The sequence below is a fragment of the Dunckerocampus dactyliophorus genome, chromosome 2 (assembly GCF_027744805.1).
Source record: "Dunckerocampus dactyliophorus isolate RoL2022-P2 chromosome 2, RoL_Ddac_1.1, whole genome shotgun sequence".
NCBI lineage: Eukaryota > Metazoa > Chordata > Actinopteri > Syngnathiformes > Syngnathidae > Dunckerocampus > Dunckerocampus dactyliophorus.
Genome location: NC_072820.1, coordinates 10,737,878 through 10,765,488, shown reverse-complemented (window position 1 = coordinate 10,765,488; position 27,611 = coordinate 10,737,878). Strand labels below are relative to the sequence as shown.

Here is a 27,611-nt window from a genome sequence, read left to right as displayed (position 1 = left end):
CAGCATGGCTCATGTTGCTTAAAAAAAATATGTGTTCAAGATTTATTAGGCTCCAGCTCACCCATGACGTTTAATAGACAAGAATTAATTAATAGAATCGTCATTGTTAAGTGCAATACAACAGAATTAAGGTGCATCTCCTATCTGTATTTAAAGACACTGACATTCATGTCAGCATCCTACGCTCATCTCACATACTTACTGTATATGAAGGGTACAGTAGAAAAATAAGATTTTTTAAATGTGATTAAATGCACATTTACATAGTATTACATAAATAACGTGTTTTATTAAAAGATATTCCTATACTGTATTACTGTTATTATGTTTACTGTTATGGTAGCAGGATACATAATTGAAATTGCTATATTCCATAAATCCACTAGATGGCGGTACCGATTAGTCAAAAGAGTAGAAGAAGAAGATGAAGCGGCATAATGACGACGACCAATAAGATTGTTAAACACTCGGAAATAACTTCAGTTTAAATTTTGGGCGGCTTTGAATTGTGAGCGGATAGCATGTTAACAGCTGTGACGCATTAAAGATAAAAAGAAAGTGAGAAAACAGACCGGAAGACGATTCCATACCAATTCGTTTTTTAATCGATGGAAGCGGGATATATTTTTTAACAGCAACGACATCGTTTTAGCATTAGTTTAAGCTAGCACACTGTTGCTTTCTGCGTTAAGTACGAAGACAGAGTGAAAATGGAGTCCAGGCTGTCTAGATTGCTTGTTGGACTTTCAGTGCAGATCAGTCGCAGCGATGGTGAGTAATAAAGATCCAGTGCTCCGCTTTAAGACGCCATCATTAGGTGTCCCCTCTAAAGTTTGACTTGTTTACCAAGGCCGCGTCCACCATGCCACTGTGAAGTCTGTGGATAACGCCAAGTCCACTGTCATGGCTGAGTGGAAGGAGTTCGATACTTTTAGAGGGAAGGAGGTCGGTCAAAACACGTAATTTGTGTGTTCAACCATCAGAAGGTGACAATCCTCTGTTTCTGCACTTTGATCCAGATTGGTGTGGAGGAGTTATGTATACTCAATCCAGAACTGCTGACACACATACAAGATGCCATCAACAAAGCTGCTGAGCCACCCTGCCCTCCTTCAGAGAAAGTGTGTTTACACCAAAAACACCATCCACAGTGCTAACATATTTAGCATTACTGTTTTCATGCCTTCCTTAGAAGTACGAGGGTCGACTGCGCTCATCGAGGATTCCTGGCCCCCCCTCCTGTACGTAAATAAAACTTACTGGACTTATCCTAAATGTGGTTTATGAATTTGCGACCTAATTGCTTGCTTCCCCCTGAAAGCCTCAACTCCAGCAGTGACTAAGGCTGAAGGTCAGTTCAGCGAGTCATTCATTCTGCCACCCTCTCGTACAAGGCTGGCTCTTGGCTTAAAAACTTGTGTAACTTATGTGGTTCTTTAGGGCCACAGCCACATGATCAGATAGGCTCTGACCACCTTCAAGTCAATTTAGATGTGCAATGTTTATATTTTCATTAACTAGTGACATTTGGAACCTTGGGAGTTTAGTTTGATTAGCAAATTATAAAATCAAACCAAAGTAATAGAAGACTGAAATTGAGCCAAAGAAAGCCTAGAGCCAGCACTGCTTTTATAACAAATCACTCATTCTGTAATCCTGCTTCACTGGTGCAAACGCCAACCCTTATTTGTAATTCTGGCACGTTAGCCAGCAACCACTGATCTTACACCTTCCTCCTACTACAATCAAGTGAGGAGCGGTGACAAGTAATGACACACACAGGCACATCTCAATAAATTAGAATATTGTGCAAAAGTTATTTGATTTCACGGTTAGTTGTCACTATAATCAGAATGATTAAGAAATTAAATATTTTCTTGAAATATTTCGCTCCAGTGAATCTGTAGAATGTAACAGTTTCATGACTGAAGAAAATGAACTTTTCAAATATACTGTAATTCATTGAGATGCTCTGTTTTGTGTGTCACTGCGGACATCTGTGGATAATATTAGAAGATGATTTTTGCAAGAATAATCGTCACATACAATACCGGGTACTGGAAATAGCGCCCTTGATTTTTGGAGGTACTTTTTTTCCCCATTGTGATTCTGTTGCTTCTGTGATAACCTCAGAAAGACATTGGTGTTACTATTATGTTTGATTTTAGTTGTTTTTTTTTTCTTTCAGTTCTCACCCGGGCTCAGCTCAGGCAGACTTGCAGATTCCAGCCCCGGGCTCCTGTCTCTGCGCGGGGTTTGGCTTTAGAGGAACCTGCCGAAACAATCGCCTCTGAACCTCCAACTTCATTGGTCCTCACAAACTCTGGTTGGTGTAAATCTTCTAGTAGTGTATAAAGGTCCCATATTATACTGCTTTCCACATTTGTTTATTTGCTGCCCACATTCTAGCCTTTATGCTGGAAAAGATGCTTCTGTAGGCCTGTCACTGTAACAAATTTTGCTGGTCAATATGCCAGAAATTATCGTTGATAATCGATGTTATCGACATTGTGTTGAGATTAATTTTTTTCATTGTCATGAGAGGTGTAAATCACATTTGAACCACTAGGTGATACTCAAGTATAGTGTACCTGTGTGCGCCAGAAGTTGACTATGTATGTTGTTGGCTGAGTTGCAAGCTGTTGACAGTAAAGGACGTTCGAGATCAACCACGTTGTTGTTCTTAATGTTTCACAGATACATCACAATTATATGGCATAAAATGTATGCCACATAACCATATTGAATGGTTGCAATTCTTTCCAATGTAGCGAGCGACACTGTCTGTTAGTGTGCACCATTTTGCACCGTTTTGTTTATATTTCTTTTACCGACCAAACGTTTCAGTAAGTATTGACTGACGGGACAAAGGCTCCGCTGCCCGAGGCACCTCAATCGGTATTTTTTCCCCACCCCAGTTGAGAAAACTGTCCATGTCAGTCGCCGGTGTTCATGCGCTTACTTTGTTCATTCTGTTTAAAATCCAAATATTCCCACACTGGGGCTGTTGCGTTCGCCTTAGAAGCCATTGCTTCTGTGGCTTCATTCATGTTAACATATGCTTTCTCACAAGGCTAATTTGGTGCTAGCACTCTGTGTCCACTCACTAGTAGCCCGCCTCCATAAAGAGCCTGAATTCCACTATGGAACCAATTGTGTGGTACAGAGACAAGCAGATGAAAAACACACGCATTAATGCACATGTCAATTTATCGAAGGCGTCATAATTATTGTTTTTTTTTTAAATTGTTCGATTTATCCATTATCGTGTCAGGCCTATGCTTCAGTATCAATAAAAAGTAGATTTTGCATAATAGTGGACCTTTTAAGCATGACAAGGGCTTTTAGCCCTATATTAATTCTCTTTTTCCTTTGTTCAGTGAGTCGTAATGATGAAAAGGAGGCTAAAGCAGCCATGTCGCTGCCTTTTGTCCGAGAGACTGTTAAGGAAAATGATGAACCGATGAAGTCTGCTAAAGGTCAGTATTAACTCATTGCACAGGCAATGGGGATCCACATTTTTGCACTTCCTATGCGATCCTGACACCTAAATTTGGATATCTATCAATACTGATGCCAGAGCTCTGTTTACTTTAATATGCTACCACGCCAACAAAAATGTCAGCAAATGTAGCCAGAAGAATATCCGCAAACGTAGCTGTCTCCACATGTGCAGCACCACACACACACACACACACAAACAAGTGCTGAGGCTTGACGCATTCACGGCCTCACTGACAGTCGGACAACACAGAACATCGCACATATCTTCGGGGTAGCTACATTGTCATGATTTTTGACTTTATGAGGCTTTAATAAATGCGTAAGTTTTGCATTGTGTAGATGTACAACTGTTTTGTGTGGCTGTGAACGTGTCAGGTCTCCATCTGAAACATTCACAGCCACACAAGCGCTTGTGTGTGGTGCAAGCGAGGACGACTGCATTGCATGTGGAGACGGATGTGTTCGCTGATACTCTTTTGGCTACGTTTGCTGACATTCTGCCTGAACAAAGATAACAATACAAATGTGTGATATGTACTGTCAGTTTAATGTGTTTATTACTGTTTTCAGTGATGTACAACTGTATTGCATCAGACTGATGTTTTGCTTAATAAGCTGGCACTTTACCAATATGGTGTGTTCTGGTTTTATTATTATACTATTGGATGAGTATTACGTATTCTTTACTACTTTGTAAAGGTAGGAATTTTAATACAGCTTTTGTATATTGCAGGTCCAAAGTGCATTTGAGTCACATTGACAATTTTTTTCTCAGGCAGAAGGAAGACTGTGGCTCCTCAAGAGCTCAGCAAAGGCAACAAAAGGCTGTCTTGTGTTATCAAACCCACCGAAATGCAGACCAAGAAGGGCAAGGTTAGTAGTCATCTATTCGGTCCTCTCCTTCTGTTTTTAAATTTAATTGATGTGAGTATGAGTCGAAATGAACAGTTCCTTTCTGCATTTTTAGTTCAAAGAGGTGTCGCGGCCCAACCAGAAATTCTACGAAATGATCCAAGACTTCAGGGAGACCTTGGAAGTCATCCCAATATCAACTAATGATGTGGTAAGTTTTCATTCAAGGACCACTACTATGTTATGAGCCATTTTTTTTATTTATTTAATTTTATATATATTTTTTGCATTGTTGTGTTTATTTTTGCAGATTGAACCTCACAGGATTTGCGTGTGCGTTCGTAAACGACCCCTGAACAAGCAAGGTAGCAACGATGTACAGTCAGTGTCGCGTTGCTGGCCCTTTTCACAAGACTTGAGATCCTTTTCTCCTGTGTGTTACAGAGCTGAATAGAAAGGAGATCGATGTGGTCTCTGTACCCGGAAGAGGTGCCCTGCTGGTCCACGAGCCAAAGCAGAAAGTAGACCTCACCAAGTACTTGGACAACCAAATCTTCCAGTTTGACTACTCCTTTGATGAAACAGCCACCAATGACTTGGTCTACAGGTAATGTTAACAAAACAAACACATTTTCTAGAGTAATGACTGTCCCAACCACTGTTAATGTAATGTGAGAGATCATATCCATTTTCACTTAATTGGCCCAAAAATTGTTTATTTACTACAAATGTATCTTTGTTCATCGATCTATGCCACGACTAGGGCTGCAACTAACAATTATTTTAATAACCACTTAATGGGTCTTTTTGAATCGGATTTAAAAATATATTTTTAATTTCCGCCTCTTTATTCAGAAATATAAGATTTGAATTGGCATCAAATAAGTGCACAAATACCAGGTTTCCATTTGAATATTCTGTTCAAATAATGTTAAATAATAATAAAAAAAAATCTAAATGTTTGTCAAATATCCATCCATCTTCTATGCCGCTTATCCTCACTATGGTTGCGAATATGCTGGAGTCTATCCCAGCTGACTTCGGCGAGAGTTCGGGGTACACCCCGGACTGGTCATGAGCCAATCGCAGAGCACATATAGACAAACAACCATTCACTCTCACAATCATACCTATGGACAATTTAGAGTCACCAATTAACCTATCATGCATGTTTTTGGAATGTGGGAGGAAACCACAGTACCCAGAGAAAACCCACGCATGCATGGGGAGAACATGCAAACTCCACACAGAGATGCCCAACGGAGATTCGAACCCTGATCTTCCCGATCTCCTGTGTTTGTCAAATAGCTTCAGTGAAACAATAAATGTACACAAATACAATCATGATCATTTTCTTAGTCAATAGATTTGAAGCTTGTTGTTTCAATTAATGGAGTAATCGGTTAGGCCATAGATGGACCAAATTAATATGAAGCAAATACCTACAGTCAGTGGCTGTGTCTGCAACATATCAGAAAAGAGGCAAAAATGCCCATCAGTGTTTTCCAAAGTCAAAGCTGATATGTGTGAATATCACGTTTTGGCTAAAACACAAAGATAATATGTCTCCTTTCATGGATGACTAAGGAAATTAAAAAATATTCTCATTTGAGAGGCTGAAATCAGAGGATATTTACATGTGTAAATGAAAACAATTAATCGGTTACCGAAATAGTTGTCGATTAACCATTGATTAATTGTTGCAGCTCTACCACCGACGTGTCACTATAGAGTGTATAGTGACAGACAGAACAATTAAATGCTCTTCCATGAGGCAGCAGAAAGTGCATCATTAATCTGTGTATCCACTGCCATTGGTACAATACAAAGCCACCTCGGTTTTTGTTATTAATTCGTTCCAAAAGGTTAGACAAAAACCTAGGCAATTTTTCTATAACAAATCATGTACTGTAAGTCCACTTACTTACTTACTTTGTTCCAGGCACCCAAAAATACACTCCTGATCAAAATCTTAAGACCAGTTGAAAAATTGCTAGAATTTGGATTTGGCCCATTTAGATCTTAATGAGGTTTTAAGTAGAGCTACAATATGCAAAAACAAGAAGGGGGAGTGAGACAAAAAGCATTCTGGAAAAAGTAATTTATTGAAAACAAAAATTAAACTGAAATAGGCTGTTTATCAGCTGATCAAAAGTTTAAGACCATCGCCCAAAAAATAACAAAAAACTCTCCAAACCAAAAAAAAAAAGTTCTCAGTAGGACTCACTAATGAGTAGCTCCTTCGTTCTTGTTAATCACTTCATATTTTTCAACTAGTCTTAAGATTTTAATCAGGAGTATATTAACACAAAAAATACATGTTATTCAAAAATATTCTTGTTAGTTTAATTGGAGACTAGAAATTGTCCGTAGGTATGAGTGTGAATGGTTGTTTGCCTCTATGTGCCCTGCGACCAGTTCAGGACTTCGCTTCTCGCTTGATGTCAGCTGGGATAGGCTCCAGCATACCCGTGACCCTCGTGAGGGCAAGCAGTATAGAAAATGGATGGATTGACATTTTATAGAGAATAATTAAAGTTTTAAATGCAAAAAACATGTGAAATAATTGCAAATGACGAATGGATGGAACTCCTCAAAGGGTTGGGGAAATGCTGCTCAAGGGCATATTTTGTGTTTGTGTTTTCTGCTCATCCCAGATTCTGTTTACTCTTGTCTCTTAATATAGAAATTGAAAATCAAGTCATTTTGCCTTTGAAGTAACAAAAAAAAATGTGTTTCTGTCAAGCTGCTGCACCTCACACTTTAATAGATAATGCTCAAAGTTACCACAAGTGTGGGTGTGTGTGTGTGTGTGTACAGTGTTTTGTTTTTTTTTTTAGTTGTTTTTATGCTGTACGTTGCTTGACACATGCTTCTTGTGGTCTTCAGATTCACTGCAAAACCTTTGGTGCAGTCTATCTTTGAAGGTGGCATGGCGACATGTTTCGCCTACGGTCAGACAGGAAGTGGGAAGACGCATGTAAGTGAATGGAGAGTGAAGATGGTGTTTAACGTGATTTGGTGAACTGACTGGGTTTTTGGCATGTAGACAATGGGAGGTGATTTCTCAGGCAAGCAGCAGAACTGCACCAAGGGAATCTATGCCTTAGCAGGTAGAACGAATGCTAATTTCATTCTAGTTTAATTCCCTGACATACTCTTCTTCACATTTCCTCCCTTCTAGCTCAGGATGTGTTTGCCTGTCTCGGTCACAGGAGGTATGCTAACCTGGATCTGTCTGTCTACGTCAGCTTCTTTGAGATCTACAACGGCAAAGTAAGAAACACCTCTTCTTTCTGTTTCTCTCTGTCTGGCTCTAATTCAGTGAACCTCTTGCTGCTTTTTGTGTCCAGGTATATGACCTGCTAAATAAAAAGGCCAAGCTCCGTGTGCTGGAGGATGAGCGTCAGCAGGTACAAGTCGTGGGCCTGGAGGAGATCTACGTGTCCACGGCGGACGAGGTTGTAAAGATGATCCAGCTAGGCAGTGCCGCCAGGTACGAGCTGAAAGCTTATACCTTGAATCTGCTCTCTGAAGAAACAAAATCAGGCAAGTTCAGCATCAACATCATTGCTTCCCTTTTTTTCCTTCTAGAACATTTGGCCAGACCTCGGCCAACGCCAACTCCTCGCGCTCTCACGCCATCCTCCAGATTGTCCTCAGACGCAACAACCGCACCACCACACTGCACGGCAAGTTCTCCCTGGTCGACTTGGCCGGCAATGAGCGCGGCACGGACGTTAGCAGCAACGACCGTGCCACCTTGGTGGAGACAGCCGAGATCAACCGCAGCCTCCTGGCTCTAAAGGTGCATATGTTCTAACTGCCACAGTGTTGATGTCTTCACTAGACAGCATTGAATAGAACGATGTGGGTCGTACGTTTGGCAGATAAGGACTTTATCATAGGACCCTTACCTCTTTCTCCTAAACAGGAGTGCATCCGATCACTCGGCATGAACAGTGATCACATTCCTTTCAGGATGAGCACTTTGACCAAGGTCCTCCGGGATTCCTTCATCGGAGAGAATTCCAGGATCTGCATGGTACGTAAACATGCCGCATGTTAACCTTAGGGCAATCGTCCTTTTCAACTTTGCGATTTCAATTTTGCGGCTTCTATATATCACGTTTTTTCAAAAATATATTAAGTAATAAATCATGCTCTACTATGGTTGAATACGGCCAATTATTAGGCAAAACATATGCATGTTTAAGCTAATGTTACGTATTTTTCCCTAAATTAAGTATTTGCAAGCATAAAAAAGGCTAAATAAACTAAAATACTATATATATATATATATTAAAGACATTGACGTAGTATAAGTGGGTGTCAGTGATGTTACTGTGATGTTTTCTGAGACACACAATCACTTATTGCCGGAGCAACAGACTTTTATTGCAGGTTTGAATTATCTCACAAAAGGCTCAATAATCCCTAAAAAACAAAACAAAAAAACAGAGGCTACTGTTGCGGCCCATGACCCACGGCAAGATGAAACTCTACTCTGAACCCCCAGACGTCGCTTCCTGCCCCCCATTCACACCGCTCCCCTTAGGAACACATTTATAGCAACACCCGCAAGCACAAGTCTTATTTATGTCTTAAATGCCGGATTTACTCTTGTCTACTATATTGGGTAATATTAGTGTAAAGGTGATTATTTTTTTGAGTGTTTAAACAAGAGAGAAATGTGAGAAAATGTATACAGTGTATAATGAGGGGTTTCACAGCCTTAAAATGTATATAATAATTGTAAAAAATAAATTAATAAAAAAATTAATAAATAAAATAAGTTGGCTACTTTGCGGATTTCACTTATTGCGGGCTATAGTGGGAACCTATCCTCCGAGATAAACGAGGGAACACTGTACTTTGTATTGAGAAGTGTTGGTAACCTTTTGTAGGCATAACAGAGGAAAAATATTAGAAAGAGCTTTCACTGTGACGCAGTGCAGTTCTACACCATTACAAACTACAGCCACAATAATAAATATGACGGCAGCAAGTCTAATATCAATTGTGCACGGTATGATTAATACATTTACAAATATTTAATATCTCTGCCTGCTCCCTGGTTTTTGATTGTTTTGAATTTGTAAAATTCAGGGTTTCAATCAATTTTTGTATTTTAAAGTTTTGTCAAAATTTCACTTGTATGATATATTCTATGAATACTTGCAGTATAGCATTGACAGCCCATACATAAAATTTCAGTTGTAGTGCTACCTTGATGTCCACTACTAATAGCTTACTTGCTGTATTGGCCCCAATATAAGGAGGCCTGGAGAAAGACGAGTCATCTCATATTCCGGGTCTAGAGAATTATACCTGTATAGTGTATCCCCGCACATTGACAATTCAGCATTCACAACCCTGCAACTTTGGATTTTTGGTCAAAAAAATGTTGTTATTATTTATAAAGTAGCTCCTTGCTACTTTGTTAGCTAGCAAATGCTGCTGTTGTGATCACATGCGGCTGGATAGACGTGCTGTGGTTGTATCGGAGTGCCAATATCGGAGACTTGAGATGCAGGCCGACATTTTATTTTTTTAAATATCTACCCGAATCAATATCGCATCGGGACATCCTTAATTTTATTTGGGATTATTGTTCCTGTTGTGAAATCATTCAAACCTGCAGTAAAAGTCTGTTGTTCCCGCGATGAAGTCTGGTTATTTTGTCTCACCTAACATTACAGTAACATTACTGACACCTAGCGACCAGTCTGGAACACTACATCAACATATTTGAATGCGTCTTTTGAATGGCTTATATTTGTAGTTTGTAATTTTTATGCTTGAAAATGCTGATTTTAAGCAAAAAAACAACAACCTAGCATTAGCTTACATATGCTGCATGTGTTTTGACTTATAATGGGCTGTATTCAACCACAAAACATGATTTATAATAAATATATTTTACAAAAACCATGAGGGTGAAGCCGCGAAATTTGAACCGCAAACTAGCGAGGGACAACTATACATGCAAACAGCCAGGTGACTGCCACACGACTTCTCCCCAAGTGAATCTTAGCTTTTCTTCCTGTAACTCAGACATGCCAGTGACCTGGAGAGACCTGCTTAAACTGAAAGCATGATTTTAAAAGATTCATTTTTTTTTCTTTCTTCAAATATATTTAGCCAACCTCTGCTGTTGAAAAGACGGATCGTCTTACATTTGGCAGAAAGAATGATTGTGCTGCTGTTTTCTGAATGGACTGTCGGTGATACAAAGTGTGTGCATTTACCATGGATTACATGCTTGCTTTTCCCTCATGTCTCCTATCAGATCGCCATGGTGTCCCCAGGAATGGCTTCATGTGAATATACAATGAACACACTACGTTACGCTGACAGGTAACATTTTCTTGTATATCGAAAAAGTACATTTTACATACTGTATTTGTATGGGATTATGCTGTTTATTTCTTTTTTAAATGAGGATGTGATGTGTTCAACAGAGTGAAAGAGTTAAATGGTAATTCCAAAGCCAGTGGAGAGGCCAGAGCTCAGGAGCCTGTTGACTGCTCTTCAGAGGAGGTCTGCATGTCCAGCTTCAGGCTAATACTAATACTAAACAGGTGTTTTACTTATTGCTCTTGCGTGTCTTAGGACGCTGTTGTGGACAGGAGCGTGTATGACGCCATCAGCCATGTGGCGGAACAAGAGGAGAAAGTATATGCAGAGCTTCAGGTAGTCTGACTTCATTTTGCAGAGCCATTTTAAAATATAATGGACCTCAAATTCATCTGAACACATTGTTTTTAACTATTGTTTCTCAGAGGGCCACAGAGCTGGTAAAGGCAATGGAGCAAACTTCTTATAACATCGAGGCAGGAATCCCACACTTGATGGACTACTCTCAGAAGTTATTGGGTTTGTGCAAATCACATTAAATCAATTATAATTTCTTGGAATGTGGTAGTATTAATTACATAGAGGTAGTCTAACACTTACGTATTTGTTTCATCCCCATCAACAGACACTGTGCTGGCATTGCAGGCCGCTGTAAAAGACGAGAGAAAGGCCAGGCTCAACCACTGAGTCATAAATCAAAATGAACAGCTTTGGTTGCAATTACCTGTTGGATGTATTGCTTTTTTTAACTGGGTTATATTAAATAAAATGAATGCATACAAAAACAAAATAAAAATGTTGCATACATTTTGCAGCATGTTGCAGCTATGGAGATAATTGCAACCCTTTGGGATTGGTTGAGTTTGGGATGACATGGGTTATCAGTGTAAAGTTCATAAAACTATCCTAAAAAAGCTTTGCCTCGTGTCTTTAGTAAGTAGCAATTTAGTTGTGCACATTTTGTGAAACTTTTAACATAATTTTAAAAAGAAGTCTGAGAGTCTGTATTTGGCCGGCAGCATTGTGCAACTTTAGTGGTTTGTTTTGACAGAAAAGTTGGTTTATTTCTGATTACACAACTTTAGGGGCCTTCTTCTATTTCACATGTTCCAAAATGCTTGAAGTTGCCGTTTCAAAAAGGGTTAAGGTCTTGAAATTGTAATGGCTAATTAAAGAAAACCCCAAAATTCAGTGTTGGATTACATTTTTTGCTTGATATTCCAATTTATTGCAATGCACCTGTAAACAAAGTAGTGAATTGACTTGACAATTAAAGGAAGGACGGGACTGGTCACATAAATTGGAAAATCTCAAAATAGCCCACAAAGTCATAATCAGCTGCACTTGGACTACATTTGCTCACGTAATAAGAGCTGGATGCCAATGAGTCATTTTTTTAGTATTGTCTTGAGCAGCCCTAATGTGTACATTGGCTGCCTGAATGCTATTTTTTTCGAAATTTTACTGTATTTTTAATCCATATAATAAAAAGGACTAACAAAACGATGTTATCTCAGATCTTAAAAATGCACTAATTCAGTGTGTAGTTTCATTGTCAAGGCGCTAAATGGTGCTAAATCTATAACGCAAGTGTATTTACGTTGCTGTAGTGCGAGAGAAGAAAACGAAGGACCAACCAATTCACCTGAAAAGCAATCGGTCCCGCGCATGTGCTAGGACTACGTCACTTCCTCCTTTCGCTAATTTTTATACAGCTCTTCTGCGACGTCACGTGCTGTTACTTTTTAAATGTATGAACAGAAATTATCAATAACCATACTTCATATATGTGATATGTTGGAAGGTTATTTTATAAATGACTCTTGTTAAAATACTTAATTAGCATGGCGATGTTTCTATCATTTTATGACATCCACCAAAACTATGTAAAACTTACGCAATGCACACGTATCGCAGACGCACACGTCATATCCTGTTACGTATTACATACATAAATAGAATAAAATACATAAAATGCAGCTATATTCATTGTAAACGACCATAAGTACAGTGCAATGATGGGTTAATCTAGAGGATTCAGCGAAAGTTTTTTTTCGAAACGGGGAAATATCACCCATCCAAACATGTGTTCCTAGCAAATGCTTTAGTGTATTTTTTCAGTTGTGAAAAAAACGAAAAATTATTTATGGAACAAAGAAAAGAGAGCTTATAAATTGTCAGTTTGTACCATGGATATGATATAAGAAAAAAACGATTTATTATGTTGTTATTTCTCAAATTTCTATCTATCTTAATAACTTTTTTGGGAGTGGAGCGGGGACGTATATTGCTTGCGGCTGTAAAATAGATCGACGGATGGCGTACATTACACATGCCTAACATGTGACTGCTGAAAAATAGGACGACCGGATGTAGACACGTCCTACACACGCGTAGAACCCAGTTGAACCGATTGCGTTCGGCTCAACAAGCCTCAGTCCGGAAACACCCCGGAAAGAATGGCGATGAAGTGGCTACGCTTTTCTTTCCTCGTCCTCGGGGTTTTGTCGCTGTGCCTCACCACGTCTGGTGACACCAGTGGAGTGAAGAAGATGAAAATGCAGTTCGCTGCAGGGCCCCTCCTGAAGTTTCAAATTTGGTAAGCGAACGAGCAGAAAATGTGGCGAGTCATCGTAAGCTAGCAAACATCGACGGAACCTAGTGGCTAACCTCCCAGCTAGCTAATGATAGTTCTAAACCGTTCACCTTTGAGTGGCTCTTGGCATCCCTTGACTTAATAATTATGCCAAAGTTGGGATACGTCTATTCTACGCAAGTGTGGTATCTACTTCCGGTCAGTTATAGGCTTAAAGCAAGGCCTCGCGTCCGTATTATTGCAAAGCACGCGATTTAACAAAACTGTAAATAAATGTCTTAAAATACAGTACCGTTATTATGCTTTTGGACTCGCTTTACAATCTTATATATTCCTCGTAATTCGCCTGCGTATTTGCGTTCATTTGGCACTCTATACATGTTAAAATATTTTCTGTTCATTGTAACTTAGCTAAATCTTAATGTAAGGCGGGACATGGTGTCAAACAGTTGCGTGATCTATAAATAATCCAATTTATAAAAAAAATAAAAAGGCTCCACAGTAGATAACTATGCACATTTTAAGCAAACTAAAGCAACAGTTCTGCTCGAGGCATGTCACACAACCATGAAACACACACACACACTTAACTTAGATATGTTTGTTGTCAGCTAATAATAGTGAATTGGCAAAGTTTAGCTGCTAGCATTTGCTATCATTGAATTAGGGATGCAGCTATCAAATATTTTAGTAATCGAGTATTCCGCTGAAAAGTCCTTCAATCAAATAATCAAACAAAACATTTTTGCTTGGTGAAAAAGCAATTGCAAGGCCTACGTCTTGGATTATCATGTTTAAAATGCTATTTGTTTGCTCAGCTGCTTGCTTGGGACTACATAACGGTGCTTTGTAGATACGTGTATCAATCCCAGACTGTAATGATATACTTGAAAAGGAGTGAAATAGTAAATTGTTAATTGATATTACTAAGACTAAATTCCATACTGTGTTACATTATGTTGATGGCTGTGCATTTATGAACCCTCACCTTAGACCTGTGAAAGCACAGAACTGGAGAAGTTTAATACGACCGGCCTCATCGCAAGTACAGTATGAAGCGGCATCACACCGGAAACTCCAACAGGAGAGCAAAAAGTCAGTAGTTATTAACAGAAAAGAACAAGCCCCTGTCGGTGACGTGTAATGTGGGGTTTAACATTCCACACGACTAATATTCCACAGTACAAAATAAATAAAAGTATGTATGATTTGTGTTGATATCGGCTCAATATCGGTATTGGCCAATATTCAATGCTGCAATATCGGTATCATATCAGAAGTGAAAAAGTTGAATCGGGACACCTCTACAAAAAAACCCTGTAGGAAGTCACGACAGCATCGTAATAAACGAGCCACACATTGGAAATATATACGTGAGAGAAAACTAGCCCCCAACACGGCTAACGTATGTTTGTCTTCCCGCTCCTTCAACTACACAGCCACTTCTTCTTCATTGGTGATGTAAGCACGTTATGATTCCTCCAGGCAGAAAAAAAAATGTAATCGAATCATAACCTCACGAAACAGCAGTGAGTGAAAGCCACGAACAGCAATCATTTTATTTGAGCCGGACGATAATCTTTACAAATTTTAACTTCAAATTGTGACAAATACAGACATGTATTTGTTCAGTCTGTTCTTTTAAACCACTATTGATGAAGTTATATTTTCTAGTTTTAAAAAGTGTAATTTGGAAACGAAGCGAGACAGCACCTTGTTAAGAGTTGAACTCATGCGATATTTTGGTATAGTTCACAATGAAGCCTTATGTGCACTAGTTTTGTATAACTTTATGGTTTTTGTTCATGCAGCATCTCCTGAGGGTACAAGCGGGTGTTTGAGGAGTACACGCAGGCTTTGTACCAGCGGTACCCAGACATCCGTATTGAAGGGGAGAACTATCTTCCTATACCCGTCTATCGGTAAGCAAGAGATTATCTGGTGGATTGTAAGCTTCTTTGTTACAGTGGTTTGAGAAGATGACCCGGATTACTGTCTGAGCAAGCTGTAAGATACTTCAGCTTTTACTGTGAAAGCCTCATTAATACTGTACTAGTTGGTTCACGACAAACTGTATTCGTGAAGACAAATGCTTTTAGGCCACAATGGCCAAGTTGTTAGGAGTTAATAAGACCCCAGGGTCTCCATAAATTGTGCTGGTAATAAACACACTAGTAACCTGAAAATTAACCTCTGAGGGTGAACACAATCCCTTCTGTGATGCTGGTAAAACCCTTTACTACTAGCAAAGGCAATGTTTTGAGTCGCCGTTTGTGAAAGAATTTGTTTTAATTAAGAGATATCGTTGTGAAGGTTTTGTTATGAAAATGTACTAAACACTCACACATCTTTCCGTGTGAGAGAATGTGTGTGCTGTGACCATGAACGTGAGCAGCTGCAATTTGCAGCACCAGTTCAAAGAAAGACCCTTGTTAGAGAAATCTATATACGTTATCACCCATTTTGACATAGAAAGCAGCAATCAGGCCCCGTGAGGGACAACAAAGGGACCAGTCTTGTGTGGCTCAGAGACGTGGAGGAGGTTGAGTTGCACAAGGCCTTCTGCTCCTGTTCACATCCTGTGATGTTAGAAAATTAATTAAACCACACATGTATGATATCGCTACACTGACAGACACACATAGCCAAAGACACAGAGTCCAGCTGTAGTAGGCCCCTTCCTTGAGAAAGCTGGACTCTCCTGTAACTAGGGAACGCCCAACAGAAAATAAAGGGAGAGGTTTTCGGAGAGCGTATTCAGAGCGGTGTGGGAAGGCAACTGTGGTGCGTCCCTTCGTTCTCCTCGCGAGTAAAAAGACAATCTTGGCGTGGTTGAGTCTGTTTCTTTGAGTGTTATACAGTCCAGTACTTGTCTTGGTTATCTGCAAGGATTTCCCTGACACTGTTTAACATATTTAACTGTCATCTAAGTCTACAAATAAGTTAACAGATGTATAACAAAACAAGGAAACATCTTATACGCTGTCATAACTATGAAGACACGGGCTGGATGTGTAATCTATTAAGGTTGGTGTCGTGAACTTTTCTAAGTTATGCGTCAGCGTTCCTCAAGAAAATGAAACGCTAGGGGCAGTGTTTTTCCAGTAAATGACTGCAATGAACCACAAGGACACTTATCAACTACCTTGTTAGCTTCCTCCGTCGCTAGTGAACAATGACGATTAACAAGAGACCGGGAGTGGTACTGGCGCTGGAACTAATCAATGTGTTACATATTGATAGTGAGATGAGGCATCGTATCACTTGAACCAACTTCATGCTTCACACGCACACGAAACCACATACTGGCTAGGTGTGTAATCACAGGCAGCTGTATATGCTTCCCCTAAATGAAGCAAGCCTCGACACACTGTTTGCGGAAGCGCCTCCTCCATTACTCGACACATGCTTCCAAGCCTCGGCACATTTCCTAACATCACGAGTGTTTTAACAGTAACTTTTATTGCAAATGTTGATCCGAAATCACATCGGGAGGCTCTCGTGAAGGTCGACTGTACGCCACCTGAACAAACTGTAAACACGCAGGAAATAGTGTATTCAAAGTTGACCAATCACAGCCCTTAGAGTCCGCATCACCATGAAACGGAGAGGGCATAATGGTACTTCGTAAACATTCCTAAATGTCACGCAAGTGGCAAAAGAGTTTTAACAGCTGCATTATATAACAGAAACAAATTGTATACTCAAATTGTATACTCAACCTTTACTTTACGTGATGGATGTGTACAGGGAAGGGCACAGGGAGTACTAGTCCCACTTTTTTAACATTTGTAACTGTCAGTTAACCTCTGCACGTAATTGTGCGTTGATCGCTAAAGTTTTTTGCAGAAAAGTTGAGTTTCTTGTTGAGTTTCTTTCCTAATTACACAACTATAAAGGTATTAAAATTTGGAGGCTCCACTGCGTTGTTTTGCTTCCTGTTCAAAATATGTCAAAATGCCTTCAGTATTTCATTTTCTAGGTTCAATAAGTTGTGTAATTGTAAACATTTTTGAAACAGATTTACGACTGAATAATTAATCTCCCCTTGCTTCTACAAAACTTTCCATTGTATTTAAATCCCAATACCACTCCTTATGACAGGGGTGTCCTAACTTTTCCCATTGAGGGCCCCATTCTGAAAAATCAAAGGCTAGTTAAATATACTTAAAGAAAAAAACATCCTGTGTGTCATTTTTTTTTCTTTTTGTAATTATTAGCACCAGCATTTCAACTTTTTCTCACTACATTACCTCTTCTTGTGCTTTTCTCCCCATTTGGAATGTGTCTTGGGCAGATGAAAACATGGGCTGTCGGCCACAAATGCACCGTGGGCCACACTTTGGACACCAGTACCCGATAATGTGATTTTAAAAGAAATATTTAAAAGTTCTGTATTTGCATTTTAAATTGGGAAAAAATGGATGAACGTGGCCTGGTTTCTTGATAGAATTTTAAAAAACTAAGTTTAAATGAATGAGATCAGGTCATTGGCGTATATGATATTGTATTATATAGTATAAAGAACTGACTTTAGTGACCATTATTTGCACAAAGGAGAGCAGTACATGCATGTATACAATAAAGCCACACCCATAAGGATACATGGAGGCTATCTGGAGGGGTTTGGACACCTTTAATCACATAAGGCCTGTTTGTTAAAGCTGCCGTCTTGTCCGTCATCTCCCCTCAGGCATATTGCTTCTTTCCTGTCTGTCTTCAAACTGCTGGTGATTGGCCTCATCATTATTGGGAAGGATCCATTCACCCTGTTTGGTGTACAAGCCCCAGGTGTCTGGGAGTGGGGCCAGGGAAATAAGGTACAGTTGTATGCCTTATGTAAAGCACATTGTTTCTTGTCGTGGTTGTAGATTGCAGTCGTGTTGAGCTGCATTGCATCACTATGAGAGCTGTTTGTTATTAGCAGTAGTTGTAATAACACATAACGTATTCGGTGCCAAGTATAGCGCAAGCCCATGGGATTTAATTAATGCCTGTCTTGAGTGTTCCTTGATGCTGATTTGCTTCATCAGGGAGTCCCATTAGTGTCAAGGGCCAACGATAGGTCTGTTTGGATATTGGTGCTTAAATGAGCCTGTTCATGAATTAGGAAGTGTTATGGGTCATTGCTTTGATGAAACTGTGTTGTTTTGTTTTTTTAAATGTTCCTTCCCCCTACTTTCAGATATATGCGTGCATGATGGTGTTCTTCTTCAGCAATATGATAGAAAATCAGTTGATGTCCACAGGAGCGTTTGAAATCACATTAAATGGTAAGTGTCTTTTGTGGCCAATGCGACCACATACTGTACGTCAGTAACGATATGAATACTTAGTGGAACCTTGATTAGCTTCATAAATCCATTCCAGATGGTCCAACACTGACCGAAACGTACACTAAACAAATCAATTTTTCCCGTAAGAAATAATGTAATTCCAATTTATCTGTTTCAGAAAGCCAAAAAGGTTAACACAGGGTTCCTATGCACAAATGGAAAAGTATGGAATTTGACTTTATACATTTCCTAGTCTAGAAAAAATATGGAAAATGTAAAGCCAAGTATGGAAAAACATTTCCAAGACTGTTACATCTGTTCTGTATACTAATAGATAAAATGATGAATAGCTTGAAAAGAAATGGATCGATTTCCAAGGCGCTTGCTAGGGCAGCTAAGGTGTGTGTGTGTGTGTGTGTGTGTGTGTGTGTGTGTGTGTGTGTGTGTGTGTGTGTGTGTGTGTGAGCACACAATAGGCGACGCATCCTGAAAAACATTTGGGAAGATTGACAAGTTGAATGGCCAGCCCTCTGTTTGTATCCTCCTCCAACTTTTTGATGAGCTACATTTCCTAGTTGTAATCTCCTGAAAATGATATGCGCTACATCAGGGGTGTCAAACTCGTGCCATGGAGGGCCGAGACACTGCAGGTTTTCTTTCCAGCCAGTCACTAAAGCAGGTGATTTTAATGATCAGCACCTTCAGTTTGAGGGAAGGAGCTCATCAATTAAATCACCTGCTGAAGAAACTGGTTGGAGAAAAAACCTGCAGCGTCTCGGCCCTCCAGGGCACGAGTTTGACACATGTGCTCTACATGTTCCAGAAGAATTAAAAACAAACGATGTATTTACATCATACTTGAGCTGCAACTAACGATTTTTTTCTTGGTCGATTGTTGTTTCGATTAATCGAGTAATCGGTTAGGCCCAGACGGACCAAAACAACATAAACTAAATGCAAACAGTTAGTGGTTTTGTCTACAACATATCAGAAAAGAGGCAAAAATGTCCATCATTGTTTTCCAAAGTCAAAGCTGATGTCTGTAAATATATTGTTTTGCCTAAAACACAATAGGTATGCTTTCATGGATGACTAATTAAATTACAAAATGTTAATATTTCAGAGGCTGAAATCAGAGGATATTTAGATTTTTAAATTAAAGTAATCGAATACCAAAATAGGTAGTTCATTGACAATTATTTTGGTAACGATCATAATCGATTAATCACCGATTGTTGCAGTTCTAAGGATGCACACTTTTTATTGAGTATGGAAAAAGTATGGAATTTTGAAATGTCAAATCCGTAGGAACCCTGTTAACATTTTTTATAGTTACAGTTGCAGTTGCAGAAGACACTTCAATTTTACCTTGATTGAAGACGTGATTAACAGCGAGTGAGACTCGGACACCACCTTCCTGCTTTGCTATGAGTTATTCATTGAAATCAATCGTATTTCTTTCTTCTTAATCAAAATGGTGGCACTTGCAACTTTGTTTGCCTCCATTGTGGGTTATTTTGTAGCTGTGGTCAAAACAAAAGCTGACGTTAGCAAAGAACTATACAGTCACCTGCTGATGACATAAACAGGCGATAAAGTTGACTTCCGGTTCCTGTTTCCATGTAGTAGCAAGCTAATAGGCTGCTAACTAGGACGTTTTGTGATTAAAAATACATTAAGAACACAGTTGGAGTCACACAGTGTATTAATAACATGACAACACAAGCTTGTACGCTAACTGGAAAATGTGAGCAAACCAAGGCAAAATTTTGGCATAAAGTTTCATTGCTAACTGGGGCGTACGCTAACCGACGTGCCACTGTATGTTGATAGTCGTGTGGAATTATGAACAAAAATTTGTCTGTATAGATGTGCCAGTGTGGTCCAAACTGGAGTCTGGTCACCTGCCCTCCATGCAGCAGCTGGTGCAGATCCTGGACAACGAGATGAAGATGAACGTCCACATGAACACAATGCCACACCACCACTCCTAACACTACTCTTCACTGTGTGGCAGCAGCTAAAAGCCCCTCCATGTAAGCACTTCTTTGACTTAAATGTTTCTATATTCTATGGTAAGGCTAAGCTAAAGTCTCTCCCTGTGTGCTCCCATCTAGGTTTGAGGTGGGACTCTCCTGGGACTGTGACGGGATGTTTATGAACGTCTGCGCTGAAGGCAGGAAGACTGCAAGCACAGACTGGATGCCCTCATTGTCGTCACCACGCCCCTTACAGAAGCCCCACCCCTGACGCCAGAGTGGGATTCACGGCGCCCCTGCCAGCCAGTTGGTCTTTTTCTTGTACTATTCACTTCTTATCCAAGCGGACATCAGATTGGGAGATTGACATCCATGAGTGCATATTCAGTAGTCTTTAACTGGTTGCATCTTATTGATCATTGTGATTGAATACCGGTAATAGTCATTTATGCCACTGAGCCAAATGTAGAATTATTAAAAGTTTATTGTAAGAGTATCTTAACGCCCTGTAGAAATGCACATTTTGTCATGCTATTGTCAAATTAACAGAAGAAATTGTTTTGCTATGATTTCTGAGTAATTTTTATATTTGCATAACTTGGAATGAGTTGATACGATGAATAAAAGCTATTGTAACTGTGATCTTCTATGGAGTTTTTTGTTCAGAGACAATCATGAAGGCATCCTTGGATGAAGGTGCGTTCATGCTGGCTCATCAACATGTTGGTGCTGACCTCCAGAAGCCTTTTGCCAAAAGCACGGATGCTCGGGGCCGGAATGGTCTTCTGATGCAAGGGTGTTATAAGGCTCCAGTTGAGATGCTGGATGCACTGGTGGATCTTCACTCTGGCTGCCAGCACGAAGAGCTCATCCTTCAGTACCGATGGTCCGCTAGAAGGCCTCTCTTTTGTGCATTTACACTGTGGGAAACAGGCATTTTTCCGTGTATTTGTGACCAAACCTATTTTGCTTAACACTAAACTGAGATACATTGAACATGCTAAACTAAAATAGTGGAATAGACAGTGAATGTTTTATTCAAATAAGGAATACATCAGTATTACCTGAGCACTGCAGCTTCCCACGCTACACCTTGCCTGTTGACCATTAGCCAGGAAGGAGACAAACACTTGGTCCTTCCCCAGCACTCGAATCCCAACATTTCTATTGAGGGACAGGAAGAGGGGAGGGAGGTGAGGTGTGGGAAGGGTTTTCCAGGTCCACCGACGGACTCTGGCGCTGGTCTCATCCAAACACTGACCACCTGTTCTATTCAGACTCAACCTAAAAGCCATCATAGACAACATATTTAGTGTACTCCGATATCGGTCAAGAATCATATATTACGTCAATATATCCTTTTACCATCTGTTTACCATATTTTTCCATTTCTGTGGTAACAGGTCGCCATGCCATTGGATTGGAAGATGGCTCGAATGGGTCGATGGGGCGTGAGGCTTTCGTCATACAATATGCAAACCCTTCCTTTGTCTTTGGTGACCACAACAAGAAGAGCCATGAGCCCGCTGGGGTAACTGTCCACATCGATAAGGACGGTAGTTTGACAGCATATGCAATGCGCAAAACATATTTTTCATGGTATAATGTTATTTTGCAGTAACTGGATACAAGAGCTGAGCCGAGCCATCTGGGAACATGTTGACAAAGGTCTTGCCGTTCATATAAAACTTCTGTTGAAATTCCCCATCCTGTCAACACAATGTATTAAGGTAGAATGACACAGCTCATATTTTTGCAGTATTAAATTGTGCAGTATGTTTACATAAAAATACGATGCAAAAAAATATGAATGTACACTTTTAATTGTACTACAATTAATCCAAGAATTGCAGCAAAAAGTTATAATGGACTCAGACGTACCATTATAAAAATGCATTGTTTTGTGTTTTGTCAAACGTACTTTGTTTTGATTATTTGTATCGGCAAAGACGTTTTGTTTTTTAAACTCCGTTATTAGTTTTCATTACTTTTCTCCAGCTTTCTGTACTGCATTGGCAGACTTTGACCACAGGGGGGCACTCGTGCCTGCGATGTGCAGTTGACTGTTTTTATTAGTCTCACCTTATGATGACATATACCAAAAGGAGTTGGCTTGTGGTCACAAACAAACACCGTGGCCTCCTCCTTCTTTAGGTGCACAACATTTTCGGTCAGGTTACGATTGACCAACCAGCACGGTTGATCTGCAGAGGCACCGAAACGGAAGCTGAGGACGTTTGCTTCGGAGGCTGTTGGGCGACAAAGGTATATCGGTTTTTTTTTAGAGTTTAAAGTCCTGCTCCGTGTCCTTAACAAAAAATACTTTACATTTCATGCGTTTTTTCGCATTAAGATCCAAGATATAAAAGGCCACTGCCGTCAACCCTACAAGTTTGTCTTGAAACTTCTCACACAAGTTCTGCTCAATGTCCTCTTGAAAAATAATTTGGATTGTAGAATTTTACCAGATGATGATGATGCTATACAGAGTGAAAATTGGCAGGCTACACCCATCACTCCACAAGTATAATTTACTTTTCTTACAGGTCCAAATCAATGTACTCTACAAAAATGCATACTGGGCCAAAGAAGTCCACCATTATGGATATTTATTCATATTTTTGGCCCCATGTGTACGCCACCCACTAAGAAAAGGCTTCACTACACATCTAAATACAAATCCTGTAGCTCCGCAAAGATGTGGGGCGTGTAGGTTTTATTATTTTTCTTCAGCAAATAAGCTAAGATAGCATGATGATGCTATGTTAGCACTATAGCTCACATAGCTAGGCTAATGTTGCTCATGTTTGTGTCCCCCTCTACTGTAGTCCTGTCTGAAACAGGTGTGGACAAACACCGCTCATTAGCATTAAAGCTCCAGACACATAAACCAGCATGTTCCCAGTAAAGCTTACTAAAACACTTGTCTAAATTCCAGCATCAAAGCTAGATTTTGGCCCAAGACACTTCCAATACAGTACACCGTTGTGGAACCTCTGAAACTTATTTAAAATTGTTGAAAAATAGTACAGTATAATGTAACTTTTACATGTGATAATAATGAAACTTGTCTGTCTACTCACACGTGTCTGCTGTCCGATGTTGGACTGTCTCATCCTCGCTCTTCCATCCTGATCGCTCCCTGACAGAAGAAATGACGGGCAATCACAGTTTCTCACTATCAGTGCCTGCAAAATCCTCTAAAAACACCCACCTCAGTCCACGTTGCAGTTCCAGGCTCATACTGCGGGCTTTCTTCTCTCTGAGAAGCGCGTCCGCCAGTTGCGTGGTGGGCTTTTCTGGCTTCACGGTGGGAGACACCTCTTCCTGTTCCCTCTTCTTCACCAGGGCCATGCATAGTTTCTGGCGCTCGGTGCAGCAGAAGCCTGACACTGCCTAAAGGTACACAATGGACATGAGCTGTGTTGATGGAGCGTTTAGTTCCCCAGAGTCTACAGTAGTCTTACCTCCATCTCCTCTTCCCATCTCACATCCAGCAAAGGCCAGGCAGCCTTGTTGCAGTACTCGCACTTTCCCAGCCATTCAAACGGAGGCTGCCATCACATAAGAAAGTGTTCAGGTTCGTTACTATTGAGGCAACATTTCGTTTGACTACCTCTGAATGAATGTCTGCTGTATTGAGCCTGGGGTTGTCAGACTCGCGGTAGTAGCTCAGAACTCCTGCTCTGATGCAGTGGGTGGGTGGGTCTGCACTCTATAGTAAATCCGGTCAATCACATCAATAGGAAAGTGATGATCATAGCCTAGTAGATGCATTAAAAATATACTTACATAGTTGTTTAGGTCATGGAGGAGCTCGCAGAGATCATGTTCTAACTTTGCAACTGCATTATCTAATGGCCAAATGCACATATTATTTTTATAATGGATTCAAGCGCCACAGAGAAGAAGTTAGAAGAAGTTATTTCCCCCATATTTTGTGCATTATGCAGGGAGAAAACTCACCGGACAAGCTGGACCTCATCTTTTTTTCTCTACTGTCTTCCCCTCCAGACTGCACTCACGTCTTGTGCAAAGCTTCTGTCCTGCACACATATTCACCTCACTCAAAAGGCAATACATTGCAGGTAGGTAAACATGCTTCTAACTGCATGTCATATTAATTATAAGATGGCATAGAATGTGCAAAAGTAGCAGACATACCAGAACTCACCCACATTCTAGGCATGTGTTCAGTCCTTCAGTATTACTATTGTTGTCAGTAACCATGGCGATGTGGTAGTTGTGGCTGTTATGAGTAACCATAGTAACCTATGATGTGGCAAAATGGATTGTCAACCAGCAATATCAATACTATAACAAATGAAATAAAAATTATATAGAAATATAGCATATACAAATAAAATACACAATAACAGTAATATAAAAATAAAATACATAAAATTGAAAAAATCTAAAATGTTAAAACTAAAAATACATAAATAAAGCACAAAAATAATACATAAAAGGAAAGTTGAAGGTGAGTTTACAGGCAGAAAACAATAAAATAATACTACTGACAAAACAAAGCAAGCTTGCCATGTGGTGGCTGCCCAGGAACTTTGTATGCCATGAAGAGGCTCGAAGGTGCATTTTTACACTTTAAAAAAATCACATGACATAACAATAACATTAACCGGGGCGGGGGTGACTTTTAAAGGCAAATGACATATTTTTATCCAGTAAACTCCTCAATTTGGACGTTTAGTTTTATCGTGAAAACGTCACATTCCTTTCTGAGGTTTTACTTGGGAGGCTTGTTCGTACACAGTTTCACCAGCAGATGGCGGAAAACGACGGACGATAGGTAACCAAGAAACTCAGTTGTCAATAGAAAAGCGACTAAAGTAAGGAATTCGTATGACGTCAAAATGATCAAAATCATAAAAAGCTAAATTTCTGGAGTTGAGGCATATTTTAAAGCTTTTTAATATGCAATCATCGGCCACTTTATTAGGAATAAGAGCCGTGCAGGTACACCTGATTAAGTGTCAGGTATGTTCAAATGAAAATATCTGCCATGAAACGTCATTGATTCGTACCTGCCTCCTTCTTGCGGTTTGAACACAAAAAGGCAGAAAACGCAACAATTATTGAAAATGTTAGATCTCCAAAATAATTTCTATGCAGTATTTGGTGTTTGAACAATTCTTCAACAGGTGCAACTAATATTTACAAAATCAACTACCCCGCCCACCTCGGCTTCTGATTGGTTGTTGCTTCCCCTGCGACACCTGCCACAAGGAAGTAGTTGCCAATACAAAAAGCAGCCCTAAAATGTCCAAAGTCAGCTTTTTTCATGAGTCTCAATTGTAGTGACATGATTCACAAAGCAAACATGACAACTGTTGCACTTTGCTGGGCCGCAGCCCTTATTTTAACATGTGTTTTGATGGTTGACGGTTATCGACTGAGGAAGGCAAACAGGAGACACGATGATCTTGAGGCCAAAGCCACAGGCCTCAGACGAGGCAAGATTGTATTTGGGAATGTTCTGGACGGGGATTCTCCGGTGATGGACACCAAGAAATCAAACACTTCTGTGGAGGATGAAATGTCCTACCAAGCGGATTTTCCTGGTAGGAAACAGTATATTTTTTTGTCTGGCTGTCATTTCATGAACGTAAGCTATGTTTCTCACTTGCCATCAGCACAAACGCAACAGCCAACTTCTCAGGAAGCCTTCTGGAGGCACATGAGTTCTCTGCATTGTGCTGGTGACCAGATGAAGCTCAGGGTTAATTCACTGGGGCCCAGCCACTTGAGTGTGCAGCAAGGTAAAGTGACACAAACATGCCCTCATAAATCTTTTTTACCTGCAACAAAATAAACACTGAGTTTTTTTTCCCCCCTTCTCCTCAAGCTAATGGACATCCATTGCCTTTGTCCCTCGTGCCTTCAACCTGTGGGTACAACATGCACTGGAATTCTCTTGGATTCCTCATGTATGTCCCTTTTGGTGGCTGTTATATGCTTCAGCAGGTAATGTTCACTAAAGAAGCAACAAATGTCTCCAGCCAGTAGATTGTAGAGTATAGAATATTTTTTCTCTCAAGGGTGGAAGTTTTGTGCTGCCAATGCTTTGGCAGGAACTTCCAGTCTCTCTCTGGTGCCCCAAACCATCTCTGACAACTGCTGCCCCAAAGGTAACCACTGCACTACCATCAGATCCAAATGGTTCTGATGTCCAGGTCCCTCCCACTCTGCCTCAGACTACCAATTTGCCCACTTGGCACAAGGTCCAAGTTTTACCTCGTGGCCTTCAGAACCACAAGTTTCCTACTGAGCCTCAGGTCCAAATGCTCCACCCTAGGTCTCAGTTTCCTTTAGCATCTGTACCTCAGAACCACATGTTGCCTTTTGAACCCCAGGTCCAAATCCCCCCCGCTGGGTCTCAGTTTCCCTTTCCCTCTGTACCTAAGAATCCAAAGTTTCCATCTGAGCCCGAGATCCAAATTCTACCCCCTGGGTCTCAGGTTCCCTTCCCATCTGTGCCTCGGAACCACATAATGCCCCAGTTCCCCGGGTTCCCAATGGGCCTCCCAGCACCTCAGAACATCTATGTACCTCGACAATACTTGGTGCCACAAGTGAGTCAGTACCCACTCTTAAATCCCTACGCCTGGCAGTTCCCGGGACATCAGCCACTAAGTGGGAAACAAACACCCAGCCAAAAGGACCCCGCAAATCCGGGAATGCAGTCGAATATTCCTTATTTTCCCTGGCCATATCCTTATTACCCTGCAAAGCCGACGACAACCCCGGCACAGACCACAACTGCGGCACCTTTCCAAATTCCTCCAGAGCTAATACCCGCTTATCAGGAACTCATGGCTGCAATGCTTGCTGCTAGCTGAAAGTTGCTCTAATAAATTGTTGAATAAACAAGCTATCTATCTTGATGTCATTTGTATCAGATCTTCTGCACATCCTGTATAACGTGGTATCTGGAAACTATGCAATTACTCAAAGAGCTTGATCAAAATTAAATGTCATGCTAACGATCTAAAATTGCAGCGTTTTAGTGAGCTGACCTGCTCCATA

General features: G+C 40.3%; 4 protein-coding genes across 5 annotated transcripts; 3 read left to right on the top strand and 1 right to left on the bottom strand.

Moving 5' to 3' along the window:
- The first annotated feature begins 445 nt into the window (after nt 1-445).
- kif2c (kinesin family member 2C) lies at nt 446-11,885 on the top strand. 2 transcript variants are annotated; one of them, XM_054767204.1, is made up of 22 exons: nt 446-771; nt 851-945; nt 1,020-1,121; nt 1,193-1,241; nt 1,322-1,351; nt 2,189-2,326; nt 3,381-3,479; nt 4,280-4,377; nt 4,472-4,567; nt 4,667-4,721; nt 4,801-4,963; nt 7,246-7,336; nt 7,406-7,469; nt 7,541-7,632; nt 7,710-7,852; nt 7,951-8,164; nt 8,291-8,401; nt 10,649-10,716; nt 10,821-10,899; nt 10,972-11,052; nt 11,142-11,235; nt 11,342-11,885. In XM_054767204.1, exons 1-22 carry the CDS (start codon nt 711-713, stop codon nt 11,401-11,403), a joined length of 2,085 nt encoding a protein of 694 aa, XP_054623179.1. In that variant the 5' UTR covers nt 446-710; the 3' UTR covers nt 11,404-11,885. The 2 variants fall into 2 exon arrangements, with proteins under 2 accessions (XP_054623179.1, XP_054623181.1); XM_054767206.1 differs by lacking the exon at nt 1,322-1,351.
- A 1,212-nt stretch (nt 11,886-13,097) lies between these two features.
- selenot1a (selenoprotein T, 1a) lies at nt 13,098-21,209 on the top strand. The gene is made up of 6 exons (XM_054768114.1): nt 13,098-13,315; nt 15,124-15,234; nt 18,006-18,132; nt 18,498-18,585; nt 20,458-20,624; nt 20,706-21,209. Exons 1-5 carry the CDS (start codon nt 13,176-13,178, stop codon nt 20,580-20,582), a joined length of 591 nt encoding a protein of 196 aa, XP_054624089.1. The 5' UTR covers nt 13,098-13,175; the 3' UTR covers nt 20,583-20,624; nt 20,706-21,209.
- Nucleotides 20,993-24,747, bottom strand: LOC129177393 (glutamate-rich protein 6). The gene is made up of 10 exons (XM_054768484.1): nt 24,742-24,747; nt 24,184-24,282; nt 24,035-24,121; nt 23,782-23,963; nt 23,651-23,709; nt 22,650-22,816; nt 22,197-22,276; nt 21,944-22,102; nt 21,632-21,851; nt 20,993-21,487 (listed from the first exon to the last, which is right to left on the bottom strand). Exons 1-10 carry the CDS (start codon nt 24,745-24,747, stop codon nt 21,230-21,232), a joined length of 1,317 nt encoding a protein of 438 aa, XP_054624459.1. The 3' UTR covers nt 20,993-21,229.
- LOC129177385 (uncharacterized) lies at nt 24,698-27,424 on the top strand. The gene is made up of 4 exons (XM_054768468.1): nt 24,698-26,146; nt 26,219-26,344; nt 26,431-26,549; nt 26,624-27,424. The coding sequence occupies exons 1-4, from the start codon at nt 25,867-25,869 to the stop codon at nt 27,422-27,424; spliced, it is 1,326 nt and encodes a 441-aa protein (XP_054624443.1). The 5' UTR covers nt 24,698-25,866.
- Nucleotides 27,425-27,611: the final 187 nt, after the last annotated feature.